The 26,246-nt window shown below is 44.5% G+C and overlaps 1 protein-coding gene across 1 annotated transcript in view; it reads right to left on the reverse strand.

The window, feature by feature from the left end:
* Positions 1-26,246, reverse strand: part of THADA (THADA armadillo repeat containing) — a 649,870-nt gene that overhangs the window by 573,768 nt on the left and 49,856 nt on the right. The window contains 4 exon segments of the mRNA XM_030195792.1: positions 3,444-3,598; positions 7,701-8,392; positions 18,716-18,939; positions 21,371-21,465. Coding sequence (XP_030051652.1) covers positions 3,444-3,598; positions 7,701-8,392; positions 18,716-18,939; positions 21,371-21,465 — 1,166 coding nt within the window.

Genomic DNA, 26,246 nt, shown 5'->3' on the forward strand with positions numbered 1-26,246 from the left:
TCAAAAGATTTAAAAAGATAGTTCAGTCTAGTTTAGGATTTTACAGTTTTAATTACAGGGTGCCACTGCCCCATGACAAAAGATACTTCCACTAACCAGAAATACACATAGAGGGATATTTCAAAGCACTTAGACTTACAAAGTTCCATAGTAACCTATAGTCTAAATGCTTTGAAAATGAGCCCTATAGTAACCTGACACAAACTACACAGCTCACTAACTATATGCCATGGAACACAGCAACTATTAAGACAATTATACAGTTCAGTCACTAGTTTTCACAGCTGAATTTACAATAAAGAAAATTAAACATACAAAATTCACCAAGTACTCTTATTAACTCATTGAGTTACATACAGATTTAGCCTAAATCCAAAATGCCCTAATATCTGGAGGGGGAGGGGAGGTTAACACCACCATCAATCAAAAAGGAGAGAACAGGCTGCTTCACAAGCAAATAGGCAAGGCCACTGCATCCTTCACCCAATGCGCAATAGTCTCCTTGGACGCAACCTCTCCGTTGCGGGAACCCCCCAGCAATACAGATGATCAGAGCGCCGAAACTCCCGAGTCACCCGGAAATACTGACAGAAAGCCCAGCAAACATCTTGACGGTGCAAGCACTTCTGCTATTCTCTTTGCCAGAACTGGCAAAAAAAATGCTCGATTCAAATGGAACGGAGACATCACCTTAGGAAGGAAGGAACTGCTTGGAGAACCACCTTTTCCTTAAAGTACTGGAGAAAGGATTACCAACAAGACAGAGCCTGCAACTCAGACACACGCCGACCAGAAGACAGGGCCACGCGTAGCACCGTTTTTAAGGTCAAATCCTTTAGCGTACAACCAGCCAAGGACTCAAAAGGCGCAGACACCAGGACAAACAACACAAGGTTAAGGTCCCAAAGCGGGTTAAGCTGATGACCAGGTGGATGAATAAGCCATACTCCCCTAAGGAAGCGAACCACATCCGGATGGCACCCCAGAGGAACCAAGCCCCGAAAACAATCATCCCTGGCTTTTCAATACTGTGGACTGTAAGTAGGAATAAGTATAGTGGGAGTAAGAAGGGATAGCTGTCATACCACTCATCCCATAATGCTCAGCACTAAAGTCAGGCAAGCAGCCTAAAAATGCAACACAGATAAACCTGTGTCTCTGGATCCTTACAAACAGGGTAAGATGGATAGGTAGATCCACATATCCCATCTCTTCCAAGAAGGAGATAGACTTCTACTTTTTCGTGGATCCTCAGGGCTTCACCTAATGGGAGAGATGGACCCTTTCCACTTCTAGCTCCTCTGCAGGCTTGAGGTATGCACAGTGGTCCATGGCTTAGCATTTATGGTTATTGACAACTACTACCTATAATATTGGTGCAAGGGTGGTACTAGCTGTCTAAAGTTACCGCCCCCTTTTCCCCACTCAAAATATGCCCACATCCCACAGTTTGAGAAACAATTAGAATGAATTTGTAATAGTTTGGTCTTTAGACAGATTCAGTTCAACCTTAGGGCTGAGTGGTTGCTCACAATTCCTAGATTTGGTTTCTGTCTTTGGGTCAGATGGACTAGGGAGACTACAGAGACAGTGTTCACAGCTCCTGGAAGGGAAGGAGTCCCAGTTATTGTTAAAGTACTACTAACAGCACATCTGTGTCACTTTCTAGAAGGAACCATAATATGTGCCTCTTTGCCAGAAGGGTTTTGCTGCACTGCTGAGTAAGATACAGGGAGAGAAAACAATGAAAGTAAAAAGTGCAATTGTGCATAAGAGCCCATAACACTGTACCCTCAGTTATATAGAAGGTTTGATGAAAATTCAAAAGGAGGAGGAGAAGGAGGAAAGCACCAGGCAAATTAAAAGGGCTCAGTCAGTAAGTCAGTGGTTTACACCTTCATTATGTAGTGATACACCATTACTAGTTAACTTAGTCATAGCAAACCACCACCATACCTTCCCCTTCCCCTCCCCCAGGATCAATGCTTTCTTTCCCTCCATCATCACCACTTTATTTTACCTTATCTTCTTTTCTCCTCCCCTTCCTCCCTCCCCCAGAATCCTTTCCTCACTCCCATATGTTGGACTTAAACATCATCTTCCCTTCCCTCTCACCTTCATATCACCACCAAAGGCTCGCCCAGCCACTAGGCTTTTTTTTTGGGGGGGGGGGGGGGGGGGCAGCGATTCTGGCATGCACAACAGCTATCACCCTGTCACCGTCATCACCCTACATCAGCTCCCAAGCCTAAAGAAAAGTGACTACTGCACAGCCCTGTAAATACAGCTCCACTCCCAGCTCTGCCTTGCTCCATTCCCCCACCAAGGCAAACTTCTTGTTGGAGAACATTGGGCCACTCCAGCACTTCAGTGCAGGCCTATACTTACAGAGACAATTCAGCACCCACTCTTTTAAGCTTTTGGGCTTGGGGATGGAGATGGTGATGGCAGCAGGTCCTAGGCCCCAAAGCAGGAGGGAAGGATGGCAGATGCTAGATAGAGGTTGGGGGTAGAGAAGGAAAGGGGAGATCAGATGTTTGACGACTGGGAGGCAGTCTGAGGGAAAACAAAAAGAGGTTGGCCAACTTAGGTAAGGTTCAGAAGGGGAGGGGAGATACTGGCCACCTTGGGGAGGAAAGAGAAAAGAGAGAGAATGGTCACCTGGGTGGGGGAGACAGAGGGGAAAGGTAGATGCTGATTACCTTTGGGGGGGCATGAGGAAGAAAAGGGGAAATGGTAACTACCAGGGGTGGAAGTAGAATCTTGAGTTGCCCCAGGGGTGGGGGGCGCATGGATGAAGATTTCCCTAGGGCATCTAATATCCTTGGGCAAACCCTGTCACCACCTTACCTTATTTTCCACCTCTACTCCAGCACGGATAGTTTTACACCAGCAAACAACCCTTCTTACAAACTGCTGCACCTCCTTCTCTATTGGCTTCCCTCTGAAATCAAACCACACCGAGCCCTGCAGTCTCACAGGTGGAAGAGAGAGTTCTGAGCTCAGGAGGACAATCAGCAGAAGACAAAGAGGCAGTACCAGGTAAGATGTGCTGCTAGATGACTCAGCCCTACCAATGGGAGGCTACAGCACAGGACACCAGGGAAAAGAGGGAACAAGGCTTTGTGATCGGCAGTGCAGTTTTAAGCAATCCAGCCTTCCCTCTGTAGCCAACCAAATTTTAATGGCCCAGCAGTGTACCATGACATACCGGTTAAGACCATGTAGTGACTAACAGTGAATGGCATCACCTAAACCTCCCCTCCCCAATCACGAAAATAAAAAGCCACATTGAGCCTACAACCAGTGGGAAAATGTGGGATATAAATGCTTTAAATAAAATAAATTTAAAAAAAAACATTTAAAAATCTAAAAATACAATGTACATAGACAAAGGCATCTTCAAACTGTAAACCAAACAGAATACGTTTTGCATGACTTACCTGATCATGTCGATGGACTAAGCCTTGTTTAATTAATCCAGTGGATACCGGTTCATGCCATACAAAATTATCAGTGAAAGTTAGGTGGCCATGAGCTCTAGCTGTTCTCAGACAAGCCATCAAGGCTCCTAAAGCACCTCTGTTACTGCTGGATCCTGAGGCAATAAAGACATGAATAATCAAACAGGTCCGATTACAGTAACCCAAATAACAAGCTCAAGACTCAGCCACCTCAGGAAAAGATAGAAGTTCACCATCATATTAATACATTCTGCTGTAAAAATACAAAGAAAATGCTGTAATGGCCATTTATTACAACAATATCATTGCTTTCTCAGCCCTAAATGCAACCACAGAAAATTTGTCTTGGGTGCATCTAAGTATAGCAATTCTAGTCTGCCTTTATTATCTAAGATGACAAGTCAGTCAGTTTCTCTGGCAATACATTCCAGGACTTAGTATTTCCCACAAGTTCAACAAAAACCCATTAACTCCTGATGGAACATGATTTCTTCTAGGAGTCGATGCTCAAAGCCCAAGTGCTAAAGCCCACAATGGGAATTCCACAGCACAACAACTGCGCAGAAAAATAGCTGACCAATGCTCAAAGCAAATGATATTCAAATTTTATGCACAGATAATTCACAATATTAAACCAAAAGCAAGGGGAGGAGGAATGTGCCTGGCACATCACACAAAAGTTTCATAGTAAGTGCAGCTCTTGTGCGCATGTCAGACAAAACCGGAAGTTTAAGTACATTCTTCTGCACCTTTAAATATGAGCCTTTCAAAAATGTAAGTGCAGAAAAACAGGGCCAATATGTGCTTTCACTTTTGGTTTTGCTAGGATTCACACAAGTTTTTTTTTCTCACTATCGACGCTTAGAAGCTATACAGGCTTCCTTCTGCTTCCAAAAGACGCCAAACCCCTCTATGCTGCCCCTGAGTTGGCAGTAGGTTTTTGGCATTATAGGCCATCATTTGCTTCTGGGCATTGCAGCACTGCCATCTGAGCATTAGGAAGGAAAGGTTAGTGACTTCAATAGCAACCGTTTAAAGAAAGACTAAGGAGGCTAGGGCTTTTCAGCTTGGAGAAGAGACGGCTGAGGGGAGACATGATAGAGGTATATAAAATAATGAGTGGAGTGGAACAGGTGGATGTGAAGCATCTGTTCACACTTTCCAAAAATACTAGGACTAGGGGGCATGCGATGAAACTACAGTGTAGTAAATTTAAAACAAATCGGAGAAAATGTTTCTTCACCCAACGTATAATTAAATTCTGGAATTCGTTGCCGGAGAACATGGTGAAGGCAGTTAGCTTAGCAGAGTTTAAAAAGGGGCTAGACGGTTTCCTAAAGGACAAGTCCATAAACCACTACTAAATGGACTTGGGAAAATCCACAATTCCAGGAATAACATGTATAGAATGTTTGCACGTTTGGGAAGCTTGCCAGGTGCCCTTGGCCTGGATTGGCCGCTGTCGTGGACAGGATGCTGGGCTCGATGGACCCTTGGTCTTTTCCCAGTCTGGCATTACTTATGTACTTATGTCCTCTACATGGCTCACTTTTATTACATAGAGCAGTGATTTAACCTATTGTGATGTCATAGTGGCTCATTCCACCAATAAGAGCCAACCTCATTAGTGATGTCACAATGGCTTGATTGTATAGAATGTTTGTACGTTTGGGAAGCTGGCCAGGTGCCCTTGGCCTGGATTGGCCGCTGTCATGGACAGGATGCTGGGCTCGATGGACCTTTGGTCTTTTCCCAGTAAGGCATTACTTATGTACTTATTAGAATGCAATTTGCGGCCATCTTTGGCGCGCACATTAGCACCGGAGTTCAATCCTTCTGAGCATTCGGAGCTGTAAAACGTGTGCATAAACCTGGTGCTAATTCCTTACAGCTGGAGTTAGTTTTAAGTATTGGCCCCCTAGTTTTGTAACCACACGGACAACAGAAGACATGCTCAGATTTGGCAAGAAATTTATTTAGCTTTGACTTTTACAATCCTTTTATTTCTAGCTGTCATCAGCAATATCTAAACAAAACCTCTCTGTGAAAATTCTGCAAAGTCCTCCCCCAAGAAGAATATCACCCTTTGTAAAGCTGAAGCCGGAGGGGAGCCTGCAGCCTTCTTCCCACTCAGTAGGACAATTGGTTCCTTCGGAATGACTGTGCTTATAGGTGGGAGATGAGAAGAGCATCCACAGAGCAAAGCATGCCTGGCGCTGAAACCTTGGTGTGAGCGGGTTCCCTGATGAAGATATTCGAAACGGGACCGTAGGAACCGGCGCAGTACTGAGATGGAACAGGCACGGAATTGAAAAGACAATATGACAAGATAAGTGAACGGCCATGCTTTTTTTTCTAATAAGTGAACATTTTATTTTTAGTTTCACTTAGACATTACAGTTAATTAATTTGGAGGACATCGTATTTATAAAAAAAAAAATTTTCAATAAAAAGTAAAAAAAAACAAATAACTGAGGGTTTTTCAGTCAGTGATGACTTTTTTCTACATGCTATAAAATGAACACCAATGTGTGAACATAGCTGTAGTAGTTGAGACTGTTCTTATCTGAACCATGGTGTCTCCTTTCTTGAAAGAAAAAAAACCTGCGCTGGCTGCCTGTGACCCATTGAACTAAGTTTAAGTTGTTACTGCTTGTCCATCTTGAATTGTATCAGGATTCATCTTTCTATTTGTGGGACAATCTGCATTGTATGTGCCATTGAGACCTTTGCGGTCTCTGCATGTCTGTGTGCTTGAAGTGCCTAATTATCAGTGCTTACGACTTGGTCAAACAAGAAATGAACATTTTCAATCACTGGTCCCGGGAAGTGGAATAAGTTGCCCTTGGTACTGAGACAGCAAAAGAAATTCAGGTCTTTCAAGCTAAAGCTGAAAAACCATTTATTTGGACAGGCCTATGACCTGTTGTGATCTTACAGCCATTTGGACTATTGCTGTCATTTTTTTGTTGTTTTCTTGTTTTGCAATTTATGTTTTACTTACTTATGTTCCATTGTTCCCCATCTTGGACAAATGCAGGTTATAAATGCACATAATTTAGGCACCTAAATTTTGGCGACCTGTACAGAATTACCCCAAAATAAGTAGCCACTAAACCCACATAAATCAGTGCTGAAGCCAAGACACCCACCCGACTTAACATTTGATGTACCTTTTTTTGTGAAATGGTACCTTAGCATACTCAAGAAAGAACACATCATTAAAACAGGACAACATGACATTTGGAGGTAGTTGCAAACTTCGACCCAAGCATATTATTCTACTTCTGGCACATAGCTGCCACCTAACACCACAACTTACATAGTAACATAGTAGATGACGGCAGAAAAAGACCTGCACGGTCCATCCAGTCTGCCCAAGAAGATAAATTCATATGTGCTACTTTTTTTATTTGTACTGTCCTCTTCAGTGCACAGACCGTATAAGTCTGGCCAGCCCTATCCCCGCCTCCCAACCACCAACCCCGCCTCCCAACCACCAGCTCTGGCACAGACCGTATAAGTCTGCCCAGCACTATCCCTGCCACCCACCACCGGCTCTGGCACAGACCGTATAAGTTTGCCCAGCACTATCCCCGCCTCCCAACCACCAGCTCTGGCACAGACCGTATAAGTCTGCCCAGCACTATCCCTGCCACCCAACCACCAGCCCTGGCACAGACCGTATAAGTCTGCCCAGCACTATCCCCGCCTCCCAACCACCAGCTCTGGCACAGACCGTATAAGTCTGCCCAGCACTATCCCTGCCACCCACCACCGGCTCTGGCACAGACTGTATAAGTCTGCCCAGCACTATCCCCGCCTCCCAACCACCAGCTCTGGCACAGACCGTATAAGTCTGCCCAGCACTATCCCTACCACCCAACCACCAGCCCTGGCACAGACCGTATAAGTATGCCCAGCACTAGTCCCCCCTCCCAACCACCAGCCCCAGCACAGACCGTATACATCTGCCCACACTAGCTCCACCTCCCAACCACCAGCTCTGCCACCCATTCTAGGCTAAGCTCCTGAGGATCCTTTTCTTCTACACCTGCTACAGGTAAATAACTGTTTTCTCCAAGAACAGGCAGGATAATAAAATCTTCACTCATGGGACTCCCTATCTACAGGCTGCCTTCAACAGAAAAAACTTCATCTTCCTAGTAATATGTAAGCATCACAACACATTTCTAGAAGTGCAGCAGCTCATCTAATTGAAACTAAGTTTCTTACCAACACTAGTATTAGCAGAAGACTGAAGATTCTTCACCATGTAATGCACACTTTCAGGGTTACACTTCAGCAACTTGGGCAGATGATAGTCAATAATGTAAGTGGTTTGGTCAGGATTTCCTTCGCATAGTATTGAGAGAAGCGGAGAGACCCACGTCTCATGCCACTGCTCAATCCAGGAGTCTTCTTTAGAGGTAGATGCAAGCAGATTCCTATGGTTCATAAACATAGTTTCCAAGAGATTGCTCGCATACGGTGCAAATGACTGATCGCTCATAACATCTAAGATCTGAGCTGGGATTGTTCTATCCATTGTTAGAACGCTTTCGATGCCCACACACTCCACAAGGCAGGCAAGGGAAGCATACTTCCCTTTTCTATGCCATTCTAAACTTAGCAAACTGCCTATAAGCTGTGAAAAGAAGGGGTCGCTTTTGACATCTGCTCCATCAATGGTAAGCCGGTGGATTTGGAGAACATTTTTCAATACTACTTTGGTCTGGTGCCTAACTGCATCCAGTGGATGCTCCCAATGTGTATAGACATAATCCAAAAGTTTTCTAAGCGTGTCCGAATTTCCATTCAGACTGTCTTTCAAATCCTGTGAGCATGAACCGAGAACATCCAATGCCGACATAGTCCAAATGGCTAAAATCCTGGATACTGACATAGCCAGGCTGGAATCCTTTAATCTATTAAAAAAAAAAAAAAAAAAGAAAAGTGAGAAAATATACTCCAGATTTAAATCTGAACTAAGAAAAGCAAGCCATAGTTAATGTATACATCTGTTCTGGTTATTGTCTTGGGGGCTACATCTCTGCTATTTATTTTCTCTTCTGATGTGCTTTAGGATTAAGTTCTAATATAACATAGTAAATGATGGCAGAAAAAGACCTGCATGGTCCATCCAGTCTGCCCAACAAGATAAACTCACATGTGCTACTTTTTGTGTATACCTGATATTGATTTGTACCTGTCCTTTTCAGGGCACAGACCGTGTAAGTCTGCCCAGCACTATCCCCGCCTCCCAGCCACCAGCCCCACCTCCCACCACCGGTTCTGGCATAGACCGTATAAGTCTGCCCAGCACCATCCCCACCTCCCAACCACCAGTCCCGCCCTCCCACCACCGGCTCTGGCACAGACCGTATAAGTCTGCCCAGCACCATCCCCACCTCCCAACCACCAGTCCCGCCCTCCCACCACCGGCTCTGGCACAGACCGTATAAGTCTGCCCAGCACCATCCCCACCTCCCAACCACCAGTCCCGCCCTCCCACCACCGGCTCTGGCACAGACCGTATAAGTCTGCCCAGCACCATCCCCACCTCCCAACCACCAGTCCCGCCCTCCCACCACCGGCTCTGGCACAGACCATATAAGTCTGCCCAGCACCATCCCCACCTCCCAACCACCAGTCCCGCCCTCCCACCACCGGCTCTGGCACAGACCGTATAAGTCTGCCCAGCACTATCCCCGCCTCCCGCCACCGGCTCTGCCACCCAATCTTGGCTAAGCTCCTTAGGATCCATTCCTTCTGAACAGGATTCCTTTATGTTTATCCCACGCGTGTTTGAATTCTGTTACCGTTTTCATTTCCACCACCTCCCCCGGGAGGGCATTCCAAGCATCCACACTCTCTCCGTGAAAAAATACTTCCTGACATTTTTCTTGAGTCTGCCCCCCTTCAATAATAGGCTAGAACAGAAGCATATCTTCAAAGAATTTAGACTTACAGAGTTCCATAGTAACCTATGAAACTTTGTAAGTCTAAGTGCTTTGAAAACGAGCCCCATAGAGACCAATTTTGCATGGGTTGTGTAGGTAAGCAAAGGGTCATCCAAGCCTGAATATTCACAATTAGCAGAATACTATACAAACGGCTCTCTAAATAATGTACTGCAGAAACTTGATTTTGTCTTATGTCCAAACTGACAGTGCTGAAAAATGGGCATAAATCAAGCATTTCATAAGATTTAGGACATTTATTTACAAAGGAGAGAACCAAATTCATCTCCAGGCAGTCACTGATATTTTTCAGACACTTGATCCTTTTAACTTGATACCTACGGTTAGTGCATATTCACATGTTTCAGTTATGGGAATGACTGCGATAAGATTTTATGGACAGAAGCAATTTGGGGAGAGGGGGTTAATTTTGCTATTTCTTTTAGATTTGTATGTTTTACCAACTGCTTTGCTACAAATACAGATTTAAATAAAGAAAACAAAAAGAAAAAAGGCTCGCTGAACATGGAACCTTTTTTTAAAATACCTATAACTATGTGGGGATATATATGTGGGCAAGTCAGCACGTACAGCTGGAGAAGCTATTTTACAAAGAAACACATTCAAAAATAAATTGTGGCACGACTGAGAGCTCTGGATATGAAAAAATATGGCACTTACTGTACATGTGTAATCAGTAGATCTGAAACCTACGCATGTAAGTGCCAGATTTTATAAAACTAGATGTCCACAAGGAGCCAAGCTATGAAATTATAATTTTTTGGCTGAGGTAGTTTTAAACACCAAACAGACAAATACAATACTCCCAAATCATTGATCCAAAGCCTAAGTCTTAAATGGGCAGTTGCCTGTCACTTACACTTGCCTCAGATATGTAAATGCTGTGTGTGTTTCTTGCCGTTGCAAAACTGGAAATACTTGCATACTTTTCTAGCATGCCTAAACTATCCCCAAGATGTCCCCTTCAACATTACATTAGCCATTTGTATCCCACATTAGCCGTAATGTTCAGTGTGGCTTACAGATTAGTAAAACATTAAACAGCAATAAGTATACAGAACACAAAAACTTCATCCATGATTAATATATTCTCATTATCACTTAAGTCGTCAGGAATATTCATAATAAACAAAAGATTTTAAAGCCCTACGAAATAGGCCATAAGATGGAAAAGACCTGACTTCTACCAGTAGAATATTCCACCAGCGAGATGGCAAGTAAGGAAAACTGACTGAATGAAAATTTTAAAAACAATATTACTACTACTACTACTTAACATTTCTAGAGCGCTACTAGGGTTACGCAGCGCTGTACAATTTAACAAAGAGAGACAGTCCCTGCTCAAAGAGCTTACAATCTAATAGACAAGTGAACGGTCGGTCCGATAGGGACAGTCAAATTGGGGCAGTCTGGATTCACTGAACGGTAAGGGTTAGGTGCCGAACGCAGCATTGAAGAGGTGGGCTTTAAGCAAAGACTTGAAGACGGGCAGGGAGGGGGCTTGGCGTAAGGGCTCAGGAAGGTTGTTCCAAGCGTAGGGTGAGGCGAGGCAGAATGAGCGGAGCCTGGAGTTGGCGGTGGTAGAGAAGCTACTACTACTACTTATCATTTCTATAGCGCTACTAGACGTATGCAGCGCTGTACACGTGAACATGAAGAGACAGTCCCTGCTCATCAGAGCTTACAATCTAATTAGGACAGACAAACAGGACAAACAAGAGATAAGGGAATATTAAAGTGAGGATGATAAAATAAGGGTTGTGAACAAGTGAACAAGGGTTAGGAGTTAAAAGCAGCATCAAAAAGGTGGGCTTTTACCTTAGATTTGAAGACGGCCAGAGATGGCTATGGTCGGGACCAAGGCACTGGATACACCAGGCGTGAGTATCTGTACCTGAGATGGTCCCGTTGCACCGAGTACAACGTTTGAAGCCGCTGGGTGTCTTCGATGGCATGGAAGAAAAAATGGCTTCGGCGAAATCAAACGACGCGATTGTGCCAAAAAAGAAAAAGCACAAAAAAGGGGAAAAGGCCGGCCGTGACAAAAAAGAAAGGAAACTTTAAAAGGGAAAAAAGTAAAAGAAGTACGGGAAACTACTTGTAACTACCCTTTTTTTTTTTTTTTTTTAATACTTAAATCAAAAAACAGAAACAAGCAAGAAGCAATTCTCACAGAGAAGTTCTTCCTGGGCCTGAGAGAGGCGCGACGCGTAAAACGAAACACACCTCACCGTGGAGAAAAAGGAACTAAAGAGGCACACTCGCGCAGTGTGCGGGAAGTCGTTCGCGCGACGGAACTCTCTGGAAAGACTTTATTATTTTGCTTGCAAAATTTTTCTCGATTCCTGGGCTGCCGCGGACGTTGATCCCACATGAGAGAACAAGCAGCCTGCTTGTCCTCAGAGAATCATGGTTTTGCAGTCTTGCTTGAGCTTCAGCAAAGGTTTCCCCACAAGGGGTATGGGAGGATACACATACAGAAGACCTGACCACCAATGCAGGAGGAAGACAAACTGTATTTCCATCATTCATAATGTATTGTAAGCCACACTGAGCCCGCAAAAAGGTGGGAAAATGTGGGATACAAATGCAATAAATAAATAAATCTGACGCTAGCCTGTCGTGAGCCTACAGCCAGAAACAGAAATGAAGAATTTTGTGATTGATGTGAGTGGCAAAGAGATCCACCAAGGGATAGCCCCATGCTCGGAAGATCTCACGGGCAACGCCCATATGGACAGACCACTCGTGCGGTTGCATGATCCTACTCAGTCTGTTGGCCAGACTGTTGTTTTTGCCCGCCAAATAAGTGGTGCAAAGGACCATGCCATGCTGGAAAGCCCAACGCCACATCCCGACGGCCCCCTGACACAGAAGGCGTGATCCAGTGCCCCCCTGCTTGTTGGTGTAATATATGGCAACCTGATCGTCTGTTTGAATGAGCACAATTTGATGAGACAGCCAATCTCTCAAAAGCCTTTAGAGCATTCCAGATCGCCCAAAGCTCCAGAAGATTGATCTGGAGATCTGTTTCCTGGGCAGACCAAGCCCTTTGAGTGTGGAGCCCATCTACATGAGCTCCCCACCCCAGAAGAGATGCATCTGTCATCAGCACTTTTTGCGGCTGACGAATTTGGAATGGAAGACCTAGAGTCAAATTGGATCGAATTGTCCACCACAACTGTGAGAAAGCAAGCTCTGGGGACACTAGAATGACATCTTCCAGACTCCCCATGGCTTGGGACCACTGAAAAGCCAGGGTCCATTGGGCAGTTCTCATGTGGAGATGTGCCATGGATGTTACAGACTGTGGACTCAATTTGGCCCAGCAACCTCAACATCTGCCAAGCCATGACATGCTGAGAGGTTCAAACATGAGAAGCATTTGTGACAAGAGGGTCTGCCCTCGGCTCTGGGAAGTAGGCTCGAACCTTCTGTGTATCAAGCAGGGTTCCAATGAATTCAAATTGCTACACAGGGCAGGTGTAGATGGGACTAGGGTACTTTAAGACGAATCCCAGTAGCTTGAGCACCCGAATAGTCATCTGTATGGACTCCCGAGTATTGTCCTCCAACAAGTTTTTTACTGGCTCCAGTAAAGCATAGTTGCTGTAAAAGTGTACTTGCTGGATCCAGCTTTGACTGGGGAGCAGCAGGGATCTTAGGTGCATGCTGTTGACGAGAACGAGCGCGCGGGGGCTGAGCCTGAGCAGGCTGGCGAGAAGAGGTAATGTACCTACGCCTCAGACTTGCTAGAAGTGTCATATGCACCCCTGGCCAAGAACTTACTTCTTGGCCAACAGGTGAACCGACTCGGCCTGCTCTGGTTGGAAAGAATCAGCCAAGTCCAGTAACTTGTGCACTGAGTTCAGCAAGCAGACGCTCATGAAGAGCTGGTAACACTGAATATGTGGCATGAGCATAGAGGCCTTAAACATCTTCCTCCCAAGAGAGTCCAAGGTTCTAGCTTCTCTGCCTGGAGGTGCCAAAGCATAGTCTCTAGAACTCCTGGCACTTTTGAGGGCGGATTCCACCACCATGGAATGATGAGGCAACTGAGGCTTATCAAAACCAGGTGTACTGTGGATCCAATCCATAGTATCGATCTTCTTGGGCAGTACCAGGACCAAAAGAGGGGGTTCCCAATTCCGCATGAGAACTTCCTGCAGGATCTCATGCAAAGGTACAGTAACAGCCTCTCTAGGAGAAGATTTATAGTCCAGGGCCTGAAGCATCTTGGACCTGGGCTCGTCCTCCACCTCCAAAGGAAATGAAATGGCAGCAGCAATTTCCTTCACAAAAGAAGAGAAACAAAGGTTCTCCGGAAGAGATTTTCTCCTTTCAAGTGGAGGGGATGATTCAGAGATGATGCCGTAGGACTCATCCTCCGAAAAGTACCATGGATCCTCCTCTGACTCCTATGAGCACTTCTTGTCAGTGTCAGACAACACTTCCTCATGGGAGGGCCACGACAGAGCCTGCCTAGACTTAGAGGAACCATGTCCTTGAGAGGGGCGTCGAGAAGTCTGTTCCCTCCTTGACTTCAGCGAAGCTTCCTCCACCAACGTCAAGGGTGTAGTGACTTGGGTGGCAGTCAACACCAATGCCACACCGCAGGCCGAGGACCAAGCAGGGCCGAACAGAGGGCAAGGTAGGCGCAAGCACTCCCAATGCTGATGCATATCATTGCAAAACGTCATCCAGAAGCTCAGGGAGCAAGGCCCAGATGCACTCATCAAGGGCCAACGTTGAGAAAAGCTGAGGCATCGGTGCAGAGACAGGCTGCAAAGCTGCCAGGGTTGAGACGAGAGTCTGGTCCTGGTTACTGGGAGACCGATGCATCGGCACCTCTTGAATAGAGGAGGTGCAGTCCTCCTATCGCCAATGCTTCTCGGGTGCCTAATCCCTCAATGTCCCAGAGCTCCTGGCACTGTGTGTCGAGGGGGATCAATGCCGATGCTTCTTGGCCTTCGCCAGAAGCTGGGCATCCAGATTCCTCAGGGGCAACGAGGATGACATCTAAACTTTATGTCGCCTCGGGGTCAGATCCGACACTAGTCAGTCCCGGGGCCCTGCAAAGCAGTTGGCACCAAGGCAGGTGGAGACTTACTCGATGCGGCACTGCTCCCAGTGTCCATTGGTCTAGCAGCCGCCAATGCTCCCAATGCAATACTCAACATAGATACTGACGTCGAGGAATCAGACCTGGCTCCAAAATTCTCTATCGTTGGCTAACTGGGTCCTTTTCTTATATGAAGACAGAGGATACAGTTAGTAGGGCTGTGGTTAGCCCTAAACACTGAAGACACCACAAATGGGTGTCCTTAGCAGAGATGGTTCAATTGCACCATAAGGGTACAGCGCTTAAAGCCACTTGGAACTTTTGTGGACATGAAAGGGAAAACTTCCATAGCCAAATCAAATGACACTATAGTGCCAGAAAAAGGGGCAAGGCACCAGAGAAAAAATACAGAAAAAACCATCCAAAGGCAAGGCCTAAAATCGGCCTTATGACACGGAAAAGCAAAGGAAACCTAAAATTGGGGAAAAAAATGAAACTAAGAAAATAAGGGGAAGGAAAAAGAACCTGAACAGGGGCACATGAAAAATGCTGCGAAAAAAAAAAATTGCAAAAAGGTACCAAAACAACTCTTTCAGACTGAGCAAGTGAAGAACAGCCATAAATGCAGCCACCCTCCACCGCAGTAAAAAAGGAACTGCCATAACCGTGCTCTCGCGACAGGCGGGAAAGCACTCACGAATGTGTGTTGAAGCATGTCTCGTGGTCCACAACACACTTGCGAAGCTTGTTAGAAGCTCCGGACTAGGCAATGAAGGATCACATTAGCCAGTTGTGAGAATTATGGCAGCTTGTCCTCTGAGAAAATCCTTTTTGCTGGTGTGGACTGCTTATCTGCATACCTTGAGTCCTAGGGAACGTAGTTTGCTGTTGAACCACATTTAAGTGGAATCAGCATGCTTTTGTTTGGGGGATAGCTCGGTGGGGGGGGGGGGGGGGCAACACCACCAGGAATAGGGCTTGATGGCTGCAAAGGGGGGGAGGGGGCTTCAAAGATGTGGAGGGTCGTCTCAAGAACTAGCTCTATAGGGGTCTGGGGCTACAAGAATAAGGGTCCAGTGACCCATGTGATTTTCTTTGCCCTGGTGGAGAGGGGGCTGCTTTTGTTTGGGTGGGGGGGTAGACATAACAAAATTCTGATGACTAGCTCTTACTTTTTGATGTTATCTGTTATGCTGCTGTGGATTCTTTACAGTTGAATTATTTTGCTATTAACTGCACCGGCTTTTGTAATGAAATCAATAAAAAATGTTGAAACATAAAATATTGCCCCATAAAAGCTGCAGAAATCCACAACTAAAAAATACCACTGATATTTATTTTTTTATTTATTTGCATTTGTATCCCACATTTTCCCACCTATTTGCGGGCTCAGTGTGGCTTACAATACATTGTAAGTGATGGAAATACAATTAGTTGTAATACGATTATGGATTACATTATGAAGAGTTATGGGAAGACAGAGTAAATTCAGGATATCATATGGGAGTAGAACAGCGGAATATAACAGTGGTGAATTGAGAAGGGGACAAACAGTGTCAGGGGGACATAAAGGTCTGACAATTTTATCTGTGGGTAGGGTTTTAAGAGTGGTGAAGATACGGGAGAAGAGAATTCAGAAGAGAGTGTATTGGTGCGTATCTATTAGTTTGTATGGACTTCATGTGTTTTGGTCCTTGCCGTAGATTTTCTCAAAGAGATAAGTCTTCAGTAATTTGCGGAAGTTGGTCAGTTCGTAGATCATTTTCAGGTTGCGTGGTAGTGTATTCCAGAGTTGTGCGCTCATGTATGCGAAGGTTGATCCGTGCAGTACTTTGTATTTTATGCCTTTGCACTTAGGGAAATGGAGATTGAGGAAGGTTCGGGACGATCTTTTAGCGTTTCTGGGTGGCAGGTCTATTAAGTCAGACATGTATGCAGGGGCTTCGCCGTGAATGATTTTGTGGACTAAGGTGCATACTTGCTCAGAAGCTAATACAAAATGTTCACATGTACTTAACATAGTACACGTGTAAATCCAAACTCCACCCACGGACTACCACAAATCTACCTACTCCAAAGTCACATACACTTAAGTACAAGCAGGGTAATTTTACAAGCAGCCTTTAACACATACTCACATATACACACAAAAATGCTTTTCTAAAATCGTTATACATAGGGCATTTACTGTTATTTATTTGTTCAGAAGCCCACACAAGGATTCTAGAATGACCTCCATAGCTTCTCGTGTTGATTTTCTACAAGTTATAGTGACACAATCAAAAAAAAAAAACCCAAGAAAAAAAAAAAAAAGGAAGGCAAAAGGGAGTGGAGGAGTGGCCTAGTGGTTAGAGCACCGGTCTTGCAATCCAGAGGTGGCTGGTTCAAATCCCACTGCAGCACCTTGTGATCTTGGCCAAGACACCTAACCCTCCATTGCCTCAGGTACAGACTTAGATTGTGAGGCCTCCTGGGACAGAGAAATATCCAGAGTACCTGAATGTAACTCACCTTGAGCTACTACTGAAAAAGGTGTGAGCAAATCCAAATAAATAAATATATGGAATGTTGCTACTATTGAAGATTCTACATGTAATGTTGCCACTTTTTGAGATTCTGGAATGTTGCTACTATTTGAGATTCTAGATGGAATGTTGCTAGTGGAGGAGTGGCCTAGTGGTTAGAGCACTGCTCTTGCAATCCAGAGGTGGCCGGTTCAAATCCCACTGCTGCTCCTTGTGATCTTGGGCAAGTCACTTAACCCTCCATTGCCTCAGGTACAAACTTAGATTGTGAGCCCTCCTGGGACAGAGAAATATCCAGAGTACCTGAATGTAACTCACCTTGAGCTACTACTGAAAAAGGTGTGAGTAAAATCTAAATAAATATTTGAGATTCTAGATGGAATCTTGCTATTTGAGATTCTACATGGAATGTTGCTACTATTGAGATTCTCTTGCTACTACTATTTGAGATTCTACATGGAATGTTAATGTTGCTATTCCACTAGCAGGATGTCAGACTCACAGAAACAGAAGCCTGCGCGGCCGCATTGCTCATCTGCAAGGGCATGCTTCTACATGGAATGTTGCTACTGTTTGAGATTCTAGACAGAATGTTGCTAGAGGAGGAGTAGCCTAGTGGTTAGAGCACCGGTCTAGCAACCCAGAGGTGGCCTGTTCAAATCCCACTGCTGCTCCTTGTGATCTTGGGCAAGTCACCTAACCCTCCACTGCCTCAGGTACAAACTTAGATTGTGAGCCCTCCTGGGACAGAGAAATATCCAGAGTACCTGAATGTAACTCACCTTGAGCTACTACTGAAAAAGGTGTGAGTAAAATCTAAATAAATATTTGAGATTCTAGATGGAATCTTGCTATTATTTGAGATTCTACATGGAATGTTGCTACTATTGGAGATTCTAGATGGAATGTTGCTACTATTGAGATTCTCTTGCTACTATTTGAGATTCTACATGGAATGTTAATGTTGCTATTCCACTAGCAGGATGTCAGACTCACAGAAACAGAAGCCTGCGCGGCTGCATTGCTCATCTGCAAGGGCATGCTTCTACATGGAATGTTGCTACTGTTTGAGATTCTAGACAGAATGTTGCTAGTGGAGGAGTAGCCTAGTGGTTAGAGCACCGGTCTAGCAACCCAGAGATGGCCTGTTCAAATCCCACTGCTGCTCCTTGTGATCTTGGGCAAATCACTTAACCCTCCATTGCCTCAGGTACAAACTTAGATTGTGAGCCCTTCTGGGACAGAGAAATATCCAGAGTACCTGAATATAACTCACCTTGAGCTACTACTGAAAAAGGTGTGAGTAAATGTAAATAAATAAATAAGTATATGGAATGCTGCTACTATTGAAGATTCTACATGGAATGTTGCCACTTTTTGAGATTCTGGAATGTTGCTACTATTTGAGATTCTAGATGAAATGTTGCTATAGTGGAGGAGTGGCCTAGTGGTTAGAGCACTGCTCTTGCAATCCAGAGGTGGCCGGTTCAAATCCCACTGCTGCTCCTTGTGATCTTGGGCAAGTCACTTAACCCTCCATTGCCCTCAGGTACAAACTTAGATTGTGAGCCCTCCTGGGACAGAGAAATATCCAGTGTACCTGAATGTAACTCACCTTGAGCTACTACTGAAAAAGGTGTGAGCAAAATCTAAATAAATTAATAAAAAAAAGAGATTTACCGAGAGCTAAGTGTTAATAAAACCATTAAAATATCTAAGAACAGTTTCTCTCCTTTCCGACCCGTGTTTGCATTTCTCCATTCTAACATGGCCAGAGCTCCTTGACACAGAAAAAGGAGAATGGAATCAGGCGGCACTTCTTTACAGAGGTTTCCACAACTGCTCCTAAACCAGTCTGGTGCATTCCCCCATTCTGCTGGATGGAGGAGGAGGAGGTCGCTGACCTGCAAGCAACACAATGTTGTTAGACAAAAGTAGATGCTTTCAACCCCAAACAAAGCCAAAATGATAAAAAAAAAAAACTTCTCATACCTAATCCATGTCTGTGAAGTGAAATTAATTAATTTTTTTTTCTGCAAATCAGATTTTCTCTTAAACTCGAAAGTTTTCTGAGACACTGCAGGAATCTCTTTTTCCGCCAACACTATGTTCGTAAGCCTCTGTAGCACAGCGTCTCTTTCTTACCTCCATCTTCTCCTCTCCTTGCTTATTACAGGCATGGGTTTGATTTTACTGCTAACCAGAAAGACGGTACTAAGCTCCGACCTTGTGCCCTATGTTATGTTATACACAGCTTCTATTCCACATTAATCTATCCAGTTCTATGCAGATAACAATAGACAAGAAACTAGACAATAAAACATCCAGGAATTACAATGTATAAACTAATACTTTTCAATTACTGAATTGTAAATACTTATTAAACGACCACGTTTTTAGGCTTTTTACGAAACAAAAAATAGTTAGTGGTAACTCGAAGTGACAGTGGCAATAAGTTCCATATCAAAGCTTGATAATGGAGTGAAGAATTAAATGTTTTCCAAGATTTAAGTTGTTTTACCAACAGAAAATGTAAAAACGTCTGTACGGGTCTGATAAATTAGGCCATTATGAATAAGAATAAACCAATCATGGTGCTAATCCATTCATGATCTTAAAAATAATTGTGCATATTTTAAATTGAGCCCTTGCTTCAACGGGGAGTCAGTGCAATTCCAACAGTAAATGGAGTTACTGACTCATATTTGGAGAACAAAAATATCAGCCTAGCAGCTGTACTTTGCACCAATTGTATCCTTTTTATCAGGCTTTTTGACCATCTAATATAAACAATATGGCAATAGACAGTTCTTGATAAGACTAAAGCCTGAACTAACAATCGAAAATGTATGGAATCAAAAGTACTTGTGAATTGCCTTCAACTTCTTCATTGTGTAGAAAAAGATTTTTGTATAAGAGATTCCACATGACAAGAAATCAAACAAAATAAAACATGGAAAAGAAAATAAGATGATACCTTTTTTATTGGACATAACTTAATATATGTCTTGATTAGCTTTCGAAGGTTGCCCTTCTTCGTCAGATCGGAACTAAGCAAATGTGCTAGCTGACAGTGTATATAAGTGAAAACATTCAAGCATTACTATGACAGTCTGACAAGGTGGGAGGATGGGGGTGGGTAGGAGGTATGCATGGGGACATCAAAGCATATCATTGATATTCTAACAGGATGGGTGTGGATAGGTGAGGGGTGGGGTGATCAACAGAGACATACAGCTTTATGGTTTATAATGGGCTAGGAACCCCAGATCCTTGTTAAGTCCTTTCTGTTGGGTGTTAAAATATTCAATCATTCTGACTTCAAAGGTCTTACGTTCTTGTATGGTTTTAAAGTTACCTTTCAGGATTCTCACTGTGAAGTCACTGGTACAGTGTCCTGGTCCTGTAAAATGCTGACCAACAGGCGTGGGAGCCCTACTGGCACCAGTATTGTTCATGTGATGTCTATGTAAATTGAATCTTGTCTTAAGCATCTGGCCTGTTTCTCCAATATAGCATCCTTCGTTACATTTTTTACACTGAATGATATATACCACAATACTGGTGCCAGTAGGGCTCCCACGCCTGTTGGTCAGCATTTTACAGGACCAGGACCTGAAAGGTAACTTTAAAACCATACAAGAACGTAAGACCTTTGAAGTCCGAGTGATTAAATATTTTAACACCCAACAGAAAGGACTTAACAAGGATCTGGGGTTCCTAGCCCATTATAAACCATAAAGCTGTATGTCTCTGTTGATCACCCCACCCCTCACCTATCCACACCCATCCTGTTAGAATATCAATGATATGCTTTGATGTCCCCATGCATACCACCTACCCACCCCCATCCTCCCACCCTGTCAGACTGTCATAGTAATGCTTGAATGTTTTCACTTATATACACTGTCAGCTAGCACATTTGCTTATTTCCGATCTGACGAAGAAGGGCAACCTTCGAAAGCTAATCAAGAAATGTATTAAGTTATGTCCAATAAAAAAGGTATCATCTTATTTTCTTTTCCATGTTTTATTTTGTTTGATTTCTATTGATAACCTTAAGAGTGGACTAACACGGCTACCACACTCCTCTACACATGACAAGAAAAAATCCACATGCCCATGCTCCTAAACATATGTCCACTTAACTCATTGTCCAAAGAAAGATGAAAAACAATGCCTCAATATTAAATATATTGTATACGACAGCAAAAAAAAAAAGAGTAAACAAATGAGAGAACATTAACCTAATGAAGAATCTAAACATTAAAAACTCATGAAGGCTTATGAAAAAAAAAAGCATGTTTTAATTCTAAGACAAAGAACAATACTTACCAAACCTGGAAGCTTTTCAGCTGGCTTTAACATTATCTTAGTGTAAAGAATAACAGCCAGTCCTGAAGTACTTTGAACATTCTGCAGAAGCCCCTCTGAGGAACACAGAAAACACAATCTCAATGCACTTCTGAAGAAGGGATTTATGTAATCTCGAAAGTTCACAGAACACATTTATCAGAACCTCCTGTGAATCCAAGGACCAATATGGCTATTAGATTTCTGCATTTTACACGGTGCAATCTTGCAAGACTAGTGCAGGATTTTGGACACTGCCTGGCTCGGGTATACCAAGAGCTACACAGTTTCATAAAGCATTTCTTACAAAAACCAGGAAAACAATTACCCCCAAGTGGCACAACTTGGATATAAGACTCAGATAAGTAATTGGTTATATTGACACAGTAGTTACCTTGCATTATTAAGTACGTTGAGACATTAGCGTGGCAAGGAATTTAAGACTGGTCGGGCACATAAAAACAAAAAAATACACATAAAATAATACCAGTCTACCAGCACTTGTATTGGGATATAGCATTTTTTTTAAAAGAACAGAAAAATAGGAGCAACCCGATGAATGAGGTGCTGCACCACTGGACCACAGAGAATTACTGTGTGTCACTCACAGTGGGATTATCTGAGGGTGCTTCTTAATCAAGCAGCTATTGAAGTAATACACCACTTGGGGGTAATTGTTCTCCTGGGGTCGATGCCATCGGTGCCGATTTCTCGGGCATCGATACTGGTACCGAAGGACTGGGCGTCGATACCGATGCCGTCGAGGTCGACGTCGAGGGGCCGGCGCAAGTTCCAAAAAGACGGTCCCGCAGAACTTGCCTCGCAACTGAGTCCGTTTCCGGAGACCGAGACACAGAGAACACGACTTGATATTGTGCTCCGGCCCGAGGCACTGGAGGCACCAAGCGTGGGTGTCGGTCTACAAGATCGGCCGGCCGCACCGACCACACTTCTTAAATCCACTCGGGACCTTCGAGGACATCGACGGAAAAATCGCGTCGGCGAAGTTAAAGTCGTCGATGGTGGCGGAAATCACACCTCGGAAAAATAAATCGATCGCGCGGCCACAAGGCCGCAACGCAACGCCCTCGCTAGAAAAACGAGGGAAAAGGGAGCGCGTGCTCTATTATTATTTTTTTTTTTTCGAAAAAGAAAAACAGGAGCGCGCGGCAACAGAATTAACAAAAATTAAACAAAAAGTAAACAAAATCGCGTAAACGCGACGGTCTTTCCGGGGCTGCTAAGAGAGAGCGGCGACGGCACGACTCTCTCCAGGCGCGGAAAAGAAAAGACTGGCGGGAACGGTCGCGCACGAGCGGGAGGACGGCCGCGCATGCGCGGTGGGCGTGCCCCGCGTGCGGACCGCCCACGAAGCTTCTTCCGGTTGGTGGGGGCTGCCGCGGACGTCACCCAGTCGTGAGAACAAGCAGCCTGCTTGTCCTCGGAGAATAATAGATACAATTTTGTGATTCAGTTTCATAAAGCAACAGCTTTTATGGGAGCCATGACTGTGAGAAACAGGACAAGGCAAAGGGAGACTGACAGAATAATGGGGACTGGCTTGGTGAGGGAGCAATAGCAGACGGTGGCATCTGGGTCCGGACTCCAGCAGTTCCCTTTGCACCTTCCCTCCCATCAGCTCACATTCAAATTCTGCAAAAACTGAAAACTCTGCATTGCACAATATCTTTTGTAATAAGAATGTGTTTTTCTGCTTTGGAAACTTTTCCAACACTGTTTCAGAAAAGTCAAAACAATTTTTGAAGGGGGAGGAGAAGGGTGGGGAAGAGCTATATAAAACATCCTAGCCAACGTCATGCATCTTTAAAATTCTCCCATTACAGAACCAGGACTTCAATCATCTTTCATTTTCTACCATTATGGAACGCACAGAACTAACAAAACTGTTTTTACTAAGGAGACAAATCAGAAAGCAGAGTACCAGAGACCCAAAAGACACATATCTCCAGATTCTATAAAGGTCGCCCAATAACACTGGATGCCCAAATCCCATAGTGCAACCCAAAGGGGACGCAGCCCTGGGAGTGTCGTTGGTGGGTTAGGGGAATTCTGAAAATTTGGAAGCAGTGTTATAAAATACTGGGGATGCACACCCAACTTGCACAGCAGGATTTATGCCTGAAGTCTTCAAGCCCAAAGTTGGGCGTGGGAATTGGCACTATGCGCTCTCTCTATAAAAGGACACTCAGCCAGGAGCATCCTTAATAGTACAGCACTGATTTTTTTTTTTTCCGGCGACAATTTTTCAGTGCCATTTACTGAATCTGGCCCATAATTGTTAGTTCTTGTACAGAGTTTTCATTGAACTATTTCTAAAATGATAACTTTTCCCACCCAACCTCACCCCTCCCCCTCCCACAAATTTTCAGTACAAGAAAACAAAATATGAATTCAAGATCTCCAGTTTAATTATCCATACTTTAGGGGATAAGGTTTAAGAGTATTTATTAGTAAAGCTCTTAGCTTTATTCTAAATAAGAAAAAAATACAATTAATTCAAGCTTAAAAACGTATCATCATAAAACAGGCGGCCATATTTATACTGCTAATCCATATTTTTTAACATTTCAAGGCCGTCAAGCTAGATGTGTTATGGAATACCTCATTAAGCATGTGACGACAGACAAAGGAGTAGACATCTGAATTCTGTCTAGAGCACTGAAAACAAAGGACCCTGTTTACTAAGCTGCGCTAAGGGCACACTAGTGTTTTTAGCACGCATTAAATATTAGCGCGCGCTAACCGTGTAGATGCTCATTATATTCCTAGCAGCATCTACATGGTTAGCGTGCGCTAATTTTTAGCACGCACTAAAAACGTTCGTGCACCTTAGTAAATAGGGCCCAAAATCTGTTTTCTTCTGAAAGGCCTACTATTAGAATAATATTATGGGCCCGAGTCAAAAGCACTTAACCTGTAGCAGCTGTGGCTATATGGACAAGTGCCTTTTCCATGAATTTTCAGCTGAAAATTCTTACAGACTACTCCCCAGTCACTTCTACCCATGTTGGCTCCAATCTCAAAATGGCTGCAGGGACCTCCCGCAGCAGTCTCGCGAGATTGCCACAGGAGGTTCCGCCAGCCATTTTGTCAGCAGAGCTGGCATGGGCAGGAGTGACTGGGTATTGCTCGTGCCCCAACTAGCCATTAGACTATCAATGATACAACAGGCCTGAGCGGGAGATGGAGGGTGGCTTCTTCTGCTCAGGATGGTGGGGAAGAAGTTCCTTCTATTCACAGTGGGGGGGGGGGGGGGGGGGGGGGAGAAAAAGAGAGGAGATAGATGAAGTGGGGGCTGTTCTCGTTCAGGTGCCAAGTAAGTTTCAGCTGAAACCAAGTGATGAATTTTGGCCATAGATTCAGTTTTGGCTGCCCTCTAATCCAGTCGTTGCTAGAGTGAAGTAAGGACATTCCACTTACCTCTAACAGAGAATTAGAAATATACAGCCGCTATCCTTATAACTATATGGATTAATTTAGGATAGCAAAAAGGCCATCAAACATAAACGGCAAGTGACTGTACTCACTTGCAAATGCGCAGTACAGACTTCCCTCTCTGTCCCGCCCTCGCGTCAAGACGTCATGACGTCAGAGGGCGGAACAGAGAGGGAAACGGAGTCGAATTTTCGGACGCCGCTGCTGCTGCCTGAAAAGGAACATCGCGCAAAACAACCTACCCCCTCCCCCCCGCCGCCGCATCGGACCCCCTGCACTGACCTGACAGCGCCTCTCACCTCCGTGTGGAAGCGCTGCAGGCAGCAGCAGAGCGATCTGCTGCTGCCTGTAGCGCTTTCACACGGAGGTGAGAGGCGCTGTCAGGTCAGTGCAGGGGGCCCGGCACGGAGGGGGGAGGGAGCAGCGGCGATGAGGGTAGCTGGACATGGGGGGAGGGCAGGGGGGAGAGGCCATGGCTGCTGGACTTTGGGTGAGAGCAGGGCACAGAGGAGGGTTGCTGGACGTGGGGGGAGGGGGGGAGGCCAAGGGAAAGAGGAGAGTCGCTGGATATGTGGGGGAGGATCAGTGGACGGGGTGAGGCCAGGGGAGAGAGGAGGGCTGCAATACTCACCCGTTTTTACGGGCTTAACGGCTAGTCATAAATCAAAACACATAGCTATAAAGGGATAGTTGAAAATTGCTGATTAAGTTACAGTGCTACTAGCCAAGCTCCTGATTAGTTACAGGATAAGATCTTTACTCAGCGCGTAGTTAGACTCTGGAACTCATTGCCGGAGAAGGTAGTGACGGCAGCTGGCCTTGCTGAGTTTAAAGGGGTCTGGACAGATTTCTGAAGGAAAAGTCCATTGATCGTTATTAAATTTTGGGGTTTTTGCCAGGTTCTTGGGGCCTGAATTGGCCACTGTCGGAGACAGAGTGCTGGGCTTGATGGACCTTTGGTCTTTTCCCAGCGTGGCAATGCTGATGTGCTTATGATCTAGCCCTTATTTGGCATTACAATATATTCTTTAAGTCACTAAAAACTGGACTGAACTGAGATGAGACCTAGAAACCCTTAGCCAGGTCAACGTCTTAAGATGTTATTGGGCAAGTCTGCAAAATTTCCCAATCGGTTTTTCTCAAATTTCCAAATCCAGTAGCAGCAAGCAGCTGCACTAATACCATTCCATTATTTAATATTTTTCCTATATACATCACTGTTCCAAAATAATTGAAGTCACAAAATCGAACATGCTCTCTCTCTTACTGTAACTAAGAATGTATTTTGTCTCCTCTGGTTCTGAGTAGTATGGTAATATATCATGGGAATGTCGAGGTATTTAAAACTGATAGCCCCTCTCTACTTCCACTTTTTCTGTGTGTAATTTTGAAAATGCATTCT

The sequence above is a fragment of the Microcaecilia unicolor genome, chromosome 3 (genome assembly GCF_901765095.1).
Source record: "Microcaecilia unicolor chromosome 3, aMicUni1.1, whole genome shotgun sequence".
NCBI classification, from domain to species: Eukaryota; Metazoa; Chordata; class Amphibia; order Gymnophiona; family Siphonopidae; genus Microcaecilia; species Microcaecilia unicolor.